The 13,285-nt window shown below is 46.1% G+C and overlaps 1 protein-coding gene across 4 annotated transcripts in view; it reads right to left on the bottom strand.

Moving 5' to 3' along the window:
* Positions 1-13,285, bottom strand: part of STXBP1 (syntaxin binding protein 1) — a 69,705-nt gene that overhangs the window by 11,523 nt on the left and 44,897 nt on the right. For 2 of the 4 annotated variants that reach the window (XM_019540621.1, XM_019540619.1), the window contains exons 12-18: positions 12,972-13,040; positions 11,690-11,770; positions 10,444-10,582; positions 9,508-9,617; positions 8,146-8,247; positions 2,945-3,030; positions 1,020-1,174 (exon numbers count right to left, since the gene is read on the bottom strand). In XM_019540621.1, coding sequence (XP_019396166.1) covers positions 1,020-1,174; positions 2,945-3,030; positions 8,146-8,247; positions 9,508-9,617; positions 10,444-10,582; positions 11,690-11,770; positions 12,972-13,040 — 742 coding nt within the window. The remainder of the gene's footprint in view (positions 1-1,019; positions 1,175-2,944; positions 3,031-8,145; positions 8,248-9,507; positions 9,618-10,443; positions 10,583-11,689; positions 11,771-12,971; positions 13,041-13,285) is intronic. The other 2 variants (XM_019540622.1, XM_019540620.1) reach the window with 1 other exon arrangement.

Genomic DNA, 13,285 nt, shown 5'->3' with positions numbered 1-13,285 from the left:
GGAGGGAGGGGGGTTGGGAGGGAAGGAATTGTGTGTTCCAGTGGAAAAAAATCCAGTGAGCAGATGAGGTACCAGTTAGAGAGGATCCACTGGGGTGGTGGCACTGGCCTAAGTGTTGTCCTTGTCAAGCTGAGCAGTAGCATATTAATGATGTAATCACAAGTAGATTCAGCAGAGCTCACAGCACTAGCCCAGCAAGCGAAGTCAGCATGAACAACTTTAGGATTCAGGAACATAAGCATCTAGAAGCACTCTCCAGAACCAGCTGTAGTTCCTACCGTACTGCTCTGCCAACATCCCTCCCTTAACCCATAGCTCTTCCCACGCCATACTGATAGATACAGAGCACCCATAAAGCACTTCCATCTTGACCAGCAGCAAGGAAAAGGCCAGGTCCCTCTATGTCAGAATCATGCAGTAGCCAGTTGTGTCCCCATTGTGTGTGTCTGGCTCATCATTCTTTGATGACCAGCAGGATATCAGTTCTGCCCCTGCCACATCAACACATTCTGCACCTCCCATATCACAGCACCACCAAGAATTTGCCCTTGGGAGGGAGAAAAATATGTGGAGAGGCATGTATTTTCTGATTATCCAGGTGTTACGGAACCAAACTGATCACTTCAGGAGTCAAGAAAAAACTTCCATTTTCATCCTATACCATCAACTCCACTTTCCCTACATGATGAATTGCAATATTAGTGGGGAAACAAGGATTTCCTGCCTCTGATGCATCATATGTTGGCCACTCCCAGAGGTGAGACAGAAGACTTGATGGGCTGATCTGTAGGAGGCAAATCCTATTGTTCTTATATAGGGTTGAGGACGTAGGAAAAAATGAGTTTTTCATATAAGTTCTTCCCATGCAGTCATCTGGAGACTGGATTTTGTTTGCTTGCCTTTAGCATGGAGAGAGAAGCAGCATTCAGAGCCAGGTGAGTAAAAGAGAAGCATGGGATGGAGCCAGAGAGTGCAATGGAGCTGTGCATGGCTCTGCTTCGAACACCCGTGGTACTCACCTATTAGCACTTCCCACTTTCCGCTGGCTTGTGTCACTTCATAGGCGCAGCGCATCTCATTCAGGCTCGTGCCCCCAAGGATGAAGATGATGAGGCGGGGGCCACTTCTGTACTCACCAGGGGCCTTGTTCTTGTGCCAGTGTCCATAGCGGGCGCTAAATAGGGAAAAGAAGATACAGTGAGGGGTAATAGAGCCTACAGCATCCACACTCAGATTGCCTTGCAATCACTTCATGCAGAGACAATCAACTCCTGGAGCTGCTATTTGCTAAGAGGGAAGATATCTGATGAATTCTTCTGGATGGTCCTGGGTACAAGAATGCCTGAGCAATGGCCAGGGATTCAGGACTCTTGGGTTCCTTCTACAGTTTTGGGTAAGTCAGTGTATAGCTAAGGAATCTGTAGCAGAGAGCTTAACACTGAAGTGGAAAAGTAGTCCTACCTCCTGGCCTATACAGCTATGGAGAGGATTAGTTAAAATGTTTATAGATTATTATTATTATTGTCCATTCACCTCAGACAGCAGTCATAATCCACATTCTGCATGCAGAGGTCTTTGTTGGTTTTCAGTGATAAATATTGTCCATCTTTAATAGATCGGGGAACTGAGACACAAGGTAATGTAGTGACCCAAGGTTGACATCAGACTGGGTCACAAACCTGATGAACAGCCTGACACTGTTTTCCATTATTATGAGGGTCTGTTTAGGAAGAAATTGGACACAAATTCCAAGTGTTGAAGCAGAACAGGAGTGAGATACAAAAACAGAGTGAGGGGATGGCTGGTGGTTCAGGATTGGAATAGGGGGCGCTGCTGTAGGATAGAAGTGAGATACGCCTACCCTAGGCCTTGCTCTAGTCATCCTGACTAATCTTTCACTTCCACGGAGTATCAGTATATCAAAAAAAGAAACAACGAAGAAATGAAGAGAGAGTTACTGAGGGCTAGTAGTTGGTACTGGGGAATTAAGTGTTTATCTGTCTGCATAATGCTGATGTAACCAAACTCTCCTTTGGGAAAGGTCCCACCTTTCCCAAAGGAGGTGTGCATATGGGGTGCATATCTTTCTACCTCACAGGCATGCTGTGAAGACAAAACCCAGGAATATTTGTAAGGCACAGACCCTGGGTAGAAGTCATGTTTATAGCAGTGCCACCATCAGTACACACAAGTATAAAAAAGCAATAGACCAATGACATAAACCTCCAAACCAGGTAACTTTTCCCAATCCAGCAGAGCAGTGGGGGCCAAGCTTTTTGGTAGATGTGCCACAAATGAGCCCTGCACTCTCTCTGAGTGCCACTCCACTCTCCTTTCCCCGTCTGGTCTGCTGCTCTGATATCTGCTCCCTGCTCAATCTGCTGCTGTGCTGCCTGTCCCCTCCCTAATCTGCCATGTGCCACACACACAGCTTGCCTGTGCCACTTGTGGTACATGTGCCAAAGGGTGGCCCCCCCTATGGTAGAGAATTTGCTCTGAAAGACTCAGAGATACAATTCTCCTGGTATAAGTGGCATCAGTTTAGATTTGCTCTGTCTACATTCATCCCAGGCTAGCTGCTGGCTGAAGGGAAACAGGCTGTTACCTGGTTCTCCCATTGTCCCAGTAACAATGACCTACTGAGTGAGCAACCCCAGAGGAGCTGCATATCTGTCTGTTCCAGACGCTGGTGTCACTTCCATTAATATTCATAAACAATGTAAACTATAAAGTATATACATGTCTGTTCAGGATTTCAGATACTGCAGTGATGTGAGTCACATCAACAGCTGGCCTCGTCAAGGCCTCACTGAATCCTATGTGACCTATAATGTCCTGAAACAGGAGGAAGCTGGATTGTGAATCTACGCATCGTGGCATGAGATTTGAAGCTACATGATGATAAGGGAAAAGTACCGGCACCTCTTCCCAGGACTGAACCTACCTGACAGCAGTGGTACTGAAAGAGGCTGAGGAGCGGGTAGAGATATAGGGATAGTGCTTTGTGTCCAGTTTGTCCTCAATAGCATCCTGGAAAGAGAAAAACCTGATATCAGTATTTAGGGAAGCCAAAGCTACCATCGTTTGGACCAGAGCTGTGGTTTATCTCCTTGGGCAGCTTTTGGGACACAGTTGTGGAGATACTCTGACAAAAAGGTCTCCTGAAGCCTCAGAAGTATCCCTCAAGGGAAAGAGCCCTGATACCCCCAAGCCGGGGCAGACCCTTCCTGCTCCTTCCTGGATTTATTAGCTAGCCCAGTGAGCAATAGTCACTCCATGCCACAGCCAATATGCAGGAGCAGCTACTGACCTGCAAGCCTCTGACCTATATTAAATGCCAAGCCCTGAGTCAGGCTGGGCTTCAGAGGGGCTCAAGAGGAGGTCTCAACTGGAGCACATCTGCTCTGTTTGAGCAATGACCATCTCCTGAGCACTTGGCCCATGCTTTCCTTTACAGCAGTTGCTGTTCTCCAGATTCCTCATCCTGACTTTCTCTCGTCTGAACCAGGAGCTACTTCATTCTTCACCTGATTACTATCAACAGGACCCCTGGTATCAGCATTGACTTTTGAGGGCAATGCAGTATTGAGGAAAGAATAAAACTGGAGAATCTTCTGTAAAGCTTAGTATTCATTTTTGTTTCACCTTTGTAATAAGAACAGCTGCACTCTGAGGGCCAGCATCAGGTGCTGGCAGTATGATTCACTTGGAATGAATATAAAATAAAAGGGAGCTCCTGACAGCAGCTGCAGAACTCAGGAAGAACCTGAGTTAAATTAAGCCAGGCTCTGGTGACTACTGGTAACACATCCTGCATTAGATTCAACAGTCATGGAAGGAGACTCATAGCTGGTTAATTTTACTGTCAAGCCTATGATTGCAGGGTTGGCTGTGTACTTTGGGACTGGAATTTTTAAAGGATACTGTGGCAGCTGTATGTACAACTGTGTACAGCTTCTGTGAGAATCCCACTTTAGGTTCAAAGCTAACCCTAATCTTCAAGCCATCACAGGATGGGAAGGTAGGGATTTCCTGGCAAGTCATCCCCCTGTCCAATCACACCAGGAAAGAACAAATAACTTGTTTTTGTGCTTCAGTGCTCCCCTAAATTACTTGTGCCTACAATCATCTTAGTGCCTGCCCTGCTGTCCTTAGTCACATTGGTCCATTACTGATAGCAAAGCACCTTGGTAAAGCTGACTCCCACTCAGAAGTGGCATTAGTTTAAATGACACCTTCACTTACATTGTTTTAGTTAAATCAGCACAAACCACTGCTTGCTCCACTACCTTTGCTTTAGCTTAAACTTGTTCTCAAATGAATTATGTTAGATCAGAATAGAAGTGTCAACAAAGGGGCTTGTACCAGTTAAACTACATTAATTCAGTTTGTGCCGCTTCTTCCTCATGCAGATAGGGATGAGGTCAGCTCTAGGTTATTTTCCTCCAGTGTTGTGCAAACTGCAGGTCATAGGCTGACCTTAGCTATGCCTGTGCATTGACTTCAGTAGATTGTTCTGGATTTACATCCATGTAAGTGAGATGAGAATTTGGCCCCGCCTTCTACTCCCTACAGTCAAATCACTAGGACCCACACTCAGACTGCAGACCAAAAAAAAAATGAACCCACCAAGTTCTTTGTTATGCTAATGCTCAACACCAAGGGGGTGAGAAGAGGGAAAGTCAGTCACTTCTGAGAAAGATGAGTGAGTCAGGTGTTCAGCTGACATCCTTCTTCAATAGGGAGTTTTTTGCTTCTAGCCTTTTACAACCACCTCCTGCCACCCACCAGCTCTTTAAGCCTGACAAAGTGATTATTACCACGAGCTTTCCAGTGAGACCTACTAAGAACCCTGCTGTGTTGCACATCCCTAATGAATCACTATCAGCTGCTCTAGTGAGTCATCTTATACCACCCTAATGCGGGTCCCAGCTGAAACCACTGAGCTTGGATCAGCTCCTCATTGTCTTCTTCAAGGTCCACTGATTGGAGAAATGTTTATGAAACCACAGAAGGGAACAGCTGTCTCTGGGGATGTGAGGAAGAAGGTAACTGGCTTGTCCTGGAATGAGAAAAGCTAGGATCTCTGCAAAGAAGTAATCTCAGGGGTAGAGCCAGCATTGGAGCTGTGGGTCTTTGCTCTGCTTTCTCTTGCCTAGGTTTGAAAGCATTTAGGGCATTAGTCAAAGTCCTGTTAGATCACTTCCTTGACATTCAGGAAATATAACGGTGGGTAACTTTCTGAGTTTGGATCCCTGCAGCCTTGTGTAGTTGCCTCCTCTGCCCCTTCTGTTCCCTATCATATGCTGTCAGCGTCCCTTCCCAGCCTTGTAACACAGGAATTTAAAACAACCCTACGGGTGCCTTTAAAGCAAGGTTCCTCCAGTAAAGCATCAATAATAAGGGACAACAGGAACAGCTCTGCCTCATACTAGTGGCATGTCTAGTGTGCTTTTAGACTGCAAACTCTTTAGAACAGAAACGCATTTAATTCTGCGTTAGGGCAGAAGGTCCTGCTCTGTGACAGGGCTTTCCATGTGTCACCCCAGCATAAGTAACGGCAAAGTCCTATCTCCAATAGCAACTAGCATCAGAGGAAAACTCTGGAATAATTGGAGGTTACGGAAAAGCCTGTTTGTAGTGTGGGAAAGTTTTCTTCATAACCCTAAAGGCCTAGTGAGCAGGGCACTTACTACTGAGACCTGTGTGAGGGCAGAAAAGAGAACAGTGTGGCCCCTTATGGCATTTAAACGCATACTTTTTCAGAGATCCAGGAAGTTGAAGCAGACTCGATTAATCGAGTATGCTCCACACATGAGCTGATGCACACTGCGATGTGACACTTGCAGTTGTATAAGTGGAGAAAATGGTGACGGTGCATTTTTTAACTAAAAAGCAGACCGCCACCATGCACGTATAAAAATGCCCCTGGAGACCAGCATGTAAACAGAGATTGCTGCCCAAGAACTCCAGCTGCACAGGAACCCTACATGGGAGGAAGTTTCCTACCACCCCTGTTGGCAACAGGAGGAGGCCAGGATTCATTTGCATCTGACAGTTTTGAATATTTTTGGTTAAATTACAACTAAGGTTTGAGTTTCAGGAGTTAACATCACAGTTATCCTTGTGTGAGAAAAGAGCAACAGAACCTGCCAAATATGCTTAGGGTGAGATGTTACTAGAACTAGGCTGGGAGCTGAGCATGAGTGGGTATTGGAGCCAGGGCCATACTTCAATTCTGGTTGCAAAAGATCTTTTTGTGGTAGATGAGGGCTGTATGTTATTGCTTCAGCCTTCAAGACTTGACTACAGCAGGGATCTCCCTATCTGACCCAAGAACATAATCACTCCAGCTACATTTGCTGGTGGAGCAGCTCAGGTGTAAGTGCTAGCAGCCCTGTGAGATCCAAAATTCAGGAAGATCTGGATACTGACAACTCTGAACAACAAACCGTAAGTGGGGATCTGGAAAAGAAGGGAAGAGGGATGTCGTTGATGCTAGAATGCTGCCTCATTAGCCATCTGCAGCCTTATAAGTAATATGAAGTTGAAGAAAATTGCCAAGGCATACTGACTGGCATGCTGGTCTTATTGAACAGACATTGTGGATTAATTGATAACTTTTTCTAAGTTTAGTTTACATCCTTCTCTCTCCTCTTCTCCCAAAATTCTGTTTTAAACCTTTGCACTCAGTGTCTTTGAGTAGATATGAATCATTTGTCAGAGGTCCCCAGGAAGGTAATTTAGAGTGGTTTTGAAGCAGGTGGGAAATGGGAACTTCTGGATAACTGAACCTGGCCTAGGGTTGAAACCTCCCAAAATAGATTCAAACAGAGTTGGCATCATGTGGCGTGATGCGACACAATGCAAACGTGCTTGTGTATATTAGATATAAATTACAGTGTGTAGACTTCACATAGGAAGGCAAATGCACATTACTATTACGTTTTTTAAACCCATTGGACTACTGTATAAATTGAATTCAAGATTTAATATTTATTTTAATGAATACCCTATCATTTAGCTCCCAGGTGACTCTCAGTAGTCTCTTGGAGATTTATATCTAATTCTTGGAGACTCCAGGGCAATCCTGGAGTGTTGGCAACCCTAACCTGGCCCCTTGGGCTGCCAACAACACTGCAGAAAAATCCTACTTCCTTAAGCAGCAATTGTTCAACTTTAACCTCTCTGATCATGTGGACCAGAAGGCAGAGAGGGTTACTGTCACATGATGATGAAAGGATATTTTACCAGATTTGGCTCTTGTTGTGGGACTCACGTGCTCTAGTGCTCAATTATGTCTAGCAGAGGGGGTACTGAGCTGCAAAGATCAGACCCTCGTACCAGACGCTTGCTCAGTGGTACATTCATCTCTCCAAATGCTCAGCAGTGTCCCTCTGCTTTTTGCCACTAGGTGCCAGCAGAGACTAGTCCTCCAAAAAGTATCACTGAGGAATTAACACGTGCCTTGCCTGAAAGAAACAGGCTGGCCCCACTTGGCTTACCAGAGTTGCAGTTTTGATGGGAAAGCAGGCTTATTATGCCAACTGCCACCGAAGAACAGATTGAAAAACATTTTTGCTGAAACCCAGCTTCAGTCTGCATTGTTCTCTATGCCAGACAGAATCTATAACTCTGCTCTGATCTTTGAGGTGGGGAAGAAGAGATGCCAGACTGACCAGTTCGGAGACACTAATGCTTAGGGTGGGTTTTCAGTAGCTGAATGTCCACAGCTGGGCTTCATTTTGCACCTCTAAATAATCAGATACTAAAGGGCATGAAAAATCATCCCCGTGAACTGGAGCACGTGGTATCATTTCTCAGCATCTGCCCTGCTGGTTCAGTTGGGATCCCAGAAGGGGAAGATACAGCCCAGATGTGCCATGTAGTAAGAGACCATGTGGTCTCAGAAACTGGTGAATTATTATGTACTTTTATCGCAATGTTACCTGTGAGCCCTAGACACGGATTAGGACCTTTAGCTTTTGTACAAACCTGGGGGGAAATGGTCCCTGATGCACAGAAACTATAATCTAAAGTGTGTGCTCCAGGATCTTTTAAGATCAACTCAAACATTTCCAGTAGCAACACCATCCTCCTTTCATACCTCCACTGATCCTGTCCCCTAGCTCTTCTGGGGCCTACCTCCATTATGTCTTTAATAACAGGGGTCCATCTTGAGAGCTGATAGGTCTGCTCACTGATGCGCTCCTTCCGCTCCGGCTTGCTCCTGCGACGCAAGGTGGACTGGACACAAACAACAGTAGAGACAGGCATTAAAATGGTGGTTCAACACTGAGTCAGTAGGGCACTGGGGATTTTCTAGAAAGCATTAGATGATAATGGATTCAGACAGCGGTTTGAGGCCAGGCCAGGTTGGTAGTAATCATAAAGTTGCTGTTATCTGAGGGTAATGACTGGTGTCCTGTAAAAACCAAGTTAGTGGAGTCTTGTTTCCCTTCTTTGTAGTTAAGAGGTTCACATAGTAAAGTCAGCTGTCATAGCTGGTGCAAACTGGCCCCCCATGTTGACAGCGTTCAGAGAAAAGCCAAAAATTGGATGGGCTGTGAAGACCAGGCCAGGCACTAGCACCTAGAAAGGTCAGTGGTGGGAGGGAGAATACTGCACTTCTGCTGCCTGTCCTGTGCCTCTCAGTCCAGGTCCTTCCACTGGCAGACTGAGCATTTGCAGTGAGATAAGGACAGTACAGACTTTTCTCTCTTGGCTTCTCTTCTCCTTCTCCTGCTCTGGCAGAAGGAATTTCTGACTGCTAATCACTACGGAGCCATAGACACAGCAGCTCTCAATCCATTCCAGGCACATGCTACAATTGTTACCTTGGTCTCCACTGGGGAGAGTGGAATGGAAATCTGACCAGGGATGGGGATGAGGCTAGGTCTCTCCCTGTGGCGTCCTGGGAAGCTTTTCCATTCCTTAAGTGGAAGCTGAATTAGACCTATATCTCTCTATCTCGTGTTTCACGGACCCCCAGACATCTGGACCATGGTACCTCTGGGATCTCACTGCCTGCTTGTGCCAGACAAAAAGATCTAGTTAGGGTAAATCCAGAACTTTCTGAGCCAGAGGTGGGAGCAGTAACAAGAGCTAAGTACCCAACAGACTCGTTAGTTCGTCTTTGTTGCATACATGCACTCACTTCCTTCAATCCAGCTTCCGCAGAGACCAATCAGTACCGGTCATTCAGATTTAATCACAATTCCATAGCCAATGAGAGTTCAGCTCTCGTATCAGCAGTCTCCCCTTCCTGTGCCTGTCACCTAAATCAGTCCTAATCCAGGATACCCAGGGGTAGGAGGTTAATTGATGCCAGAGTTGTAACTGTTTGAGAACAACAGCTATTCACAGTCTAACAACACTGGCGAATCAGGAGGCTTATAGGGCTTTCTTAGACGATCCTAATTTGAGTGTGTTCTGGGGCTGAGGTCCAGAGTCAGACAGGTACTCTGAAGTCTTTGTTACAGCGACAGGCTTCTGCTGGACACTCACATCTGTGATGATGGGCACTCCAAGATGGGCCATGTTGGTGATGATCTCGCTGTCCTCTGGTGGGATCTGAGCATGCTGGATCAGCTTGTTCAGGTTTTCTTCAGTGATGCCTAGAGACACAAACAGGAAACTGGTTCCCAAACTAAAATACACGTGTTCTCCCAATCTAGGGATCTCTTGGAGGCCATTAGCCATCAGTCCTGAAGATCAATTTATCATGAGAATTCTTGGGTAACATCGGAAAGCTGTTGCCACTTTTTCCTTCCCAGCTCCTATTTCACTTCACTGCTTGCCTCCCTCATAACTGCCCTCTGTCCTAAAAACCAACATTGTATATCAATTCTACGTCCCCTCAACTTCGGCAACATATGAATTAGCACGGTCTTGTGGGTAGGAAAATGGGCATGGAAGCCAGGGGCCATGGCCCTACTCTCAGCTCTGCCATAGTACTGCTAAGTGACTTTTTGCATGCCGTTTTCACTCTCTGTACCATGTTATCTTCCCTCTATCAAATAAGATGATGCCACCTGTCTCTTGAGAGGACTGAAATTGCAGGAAAGTTTGCAGCATGCTTTGAGAATCCTGAATGGAAGATGACAGAGAGGATGAACTGCTTATTGGCATTAGAAAATTATTATGAGTTGAGCACTGTCAAAAATCAGCAGTTTGAGTCATTCATTCTCTGCAGTCAATGTCCCATCCATTTCTGTAGGTTAGAAATCTCCCCAGTCTATCACTTAGCGGTGCCAAAGAAGATCAGGGAACTAGCTCTAATCTCTGGAAGTCTGGTAGGGACTCTGTGCCCTTCTGTGCAGCGTGTAGAAGTGTGTACCTGGATCTACTCCACTGCTATCACCTTCTGTGTGTCCCCTTGTCCTTCCCTGGACCTTTTTGATCCCTCACCAACCCAAGCCACTCCGTAGTTTCTCCTCTTACCATTCTTCAGGAAGATGTAGAGCAGAATGATGCGGATTTTGTCATAAGTGCTGACATTCGCATCCAGCAGGATTGGCACAATGGCCCTCATAGGGTCCTTGATCTTCTCCCCTTCAGCATCGGTGCCCATAGCCAGGTCCTGCAGAGAATCCACACACCATTCACTGTGAGGGTCAACTCCAGCACCATGTCGCAAACCACAACGGAAAGAATAGAAGTCTGAATTTGGAGGGAATGTGAAAACTAGACTCTGACTCCATCAGAACTGCCTATACCCACTGACCAATGTGCAAAGGAGCAGCCCAGGATTTGCAGCTCAGAGCTCGTCATAGCCTGGACTGCACAGATTAAAAAAGAAGAAAGAAGTCCAAGCTTGTGTTAAGCTTCAGAAGGGCCCTGAACACTGAAACTGAGCTAGATGGGGCAGATGGATCGCTAAGGCTGAAGAAACCAACCAGCCAGATTTGCTTCTGTAGTGGGAGGCTGAGGATCAGGAAGAAGCTAAAACAACCTCCTTTCTCAACCTAGTCTACCCCAGTAAGTGAGCTGTGTGTGCCAGCTGTTAGCTTTTAAGTGAGCTCAAACCTTAGCCATAACTTAACTTGCTGAATACTTGGCCTGTGCCCACCAGGAGACAAATCTGGATTGGTGATGGATAGAAAGGTTTCACTGTGGAGACTCTGCCTTGCTTGGTAGACCAAAGAATAATCTGACAAGGCCAGGCCATTTCTCCATAGGCCCAGATCTAGTCCCAGAAATTTCTCCCATGGGGAAAAATGTCTCAAGTAACCCCCTATTCCATGTTCCATGTGTAAGGAGGGACCAGACTAGTTTAAAGCTAGGAAGAGGATGCATTTACAGCCAACTCAGCACAGAAAGTCTCACTTCCTGGCATGTCTCCCAGTGTACCGAGGAGATTCTGTAAAGGCCACAAGAGGGAACGAATTGTGCCCAGATCCAAAGTGCATAATCTCCTAGCTCTGTACCGCCTTCAGGTTTGTATGCTTGTTCTCTTTAGGCACAGCAAGGTCTGACTCCTGTGACTGGGCATCACGTATGCATCTAAAATCAAGCTGAGGCTTCACAGGAATAAGCCTGCGTGGCTTGGGGAAAGGAACACCATGGCCTAGGAGGTCTCCTCCTTTGGGTTCTGTCCGAACTTTTTTCTTCAGAAGTTGCTCAATAGCTGGGGGTGAAGTACAGGGTGCAGAGCATAATGCCAGGGGGACGGAAAGGAGACCAATACCTGTTCTACTCTGCAGAGCTTGTCCACGGTGCCTTGGTAGTGCTTCATGCAGTCCTCAGCCAGGTGCAGGTGGGTGGAATACTATGGTAATACAAGAGGTAGAGACACACTTCTAGCATTAGCAGCAATATGTTCCCCAGCACTTAACACTGGCTTGTTGGCCCAGATCCTAGGTGCTTGGGAAATAATGCTGATGAGTACCTGCTAAGAATCTGGCCCTCTATTGAATGTATGTGCAAACAGGCTTATTGTGACACTATAGATGTCCCTGATTTACATACATAGTGATGAATGCCATCCTGGCTAGAGAAATGTACCGTGTGATTTTTTTTTTTTTTTTTGTGCTTCCCTCAAATCGCTGAAGCAGCAGAGATTGGCCCCTTCACCACCACCAAGCTAGCGTGGACTACAGAAGATGTAGAGCAGAATGAGCACAGCACTGAGATGTGTATCTAAAACCAGGGTTCTGGGTCTCCACGTATCTTTTTTTAATTTAATTTCAGTTTGAACAGGACCAAAAGCCACATTTTAGAAATGTTCTGGTGAACCAGGAGTTCCCAGACCCTGCAGATTTTCAATGAGACTGATGTTCCTGTCCATTTCCTTGGTAATCTAATAATCAATCCACTGACCAACTCCCAGGGGTACCAGGCCCAGGGCAGATCCATGAATGGCTTGCAGCTCCAAGGATTCCTGGCCCTTCTATGAAGTTCATCAAGCCTGAGATGTTTCAAAAGAAACTTTTCAGAGTCAATACAATCTTTAGTTTTGTCAACAAATTTCTGGCTCTTTTTTATGGGTGACTTGGGGTCACGTTCCAGCTTTGCCAGTGATCTGCCATGTAGCCTTGGGAAGTTAATTTTCCTTCTCTGTGTTTCTGTCTTCTCCATTTAGTAAGAGACAGTCCTTCCCCAAAAGCTAAGTGTGTGTAGTGCCCAGCACAATGGAGCCCTGATCTCCACTGCGATCTCTAGCTGTAATAATTATACAGAAAGTTTATGCAGGGTGGTTGGCATCTACTTCCGTTTGAGGAAAAGTCCCATCCCAACTTCTTACCTCTGCTAGCTGTCTTCCTAAAAGCTCCACACCCCAATACCACCAGCCCTGTTTCAGCCTCAATAGTATTCATTCTCTGTAATACTAGCAAGGGCTCCACTAAGCACAACTGGAGATCTGCTGTCTTGGCCATGGGAGGAGGGCTAGCTTTAGCCATTCTGTGAGGAAGGTTGCTCAAACACCAGTTCCTTTCTGTAGGCAGCCATCCATTTTCCATTCCCTTTACCTTGCTGAGTTCTTTCTGATACTGGGGCATCTTCTTCAGCATCTGAGACAGGTCCCTCATAGTGGTCTGCTGGGAAAAGAAATGTCAAGATTTCTCCCATACTGAATTTTACATGTACCTTTATTTTTGTGAAACCCATCAAAGGAGAAAGAGGGGATGTAGGCACGCTAGAAGGGAGGAATAGGCTGCAATCAGACCTAGACAGGTTACAGGGGTGGGTGGATGAGAACAGGATGGGTTTCAACACTGACAAGTGCAAGGTGCTGCACCTGGGGAGGAAGAGCCAGCACCATACCTACAGGCTGGGGAACTCT

Source organism: Crocodylus porosus, unplaced genomic scaffold, assembly GCF_001723895.1.
Source record: "Crocodylus porosus isolate Cpor-Errol unplaced genomic scaffold, CroPor_comp1, whole genome shotgun sequence".
Lineage (NCBI taxonomy): Eukaryota > Metazoa > Chordata > Crocodylia > Crocodylidae > Crocodylus > Crocodylus porosus.
Note: the sequence above shows the minus strand (reverse complement) of the source record. Positions and strands in the feature narration are given on the sequence as shown.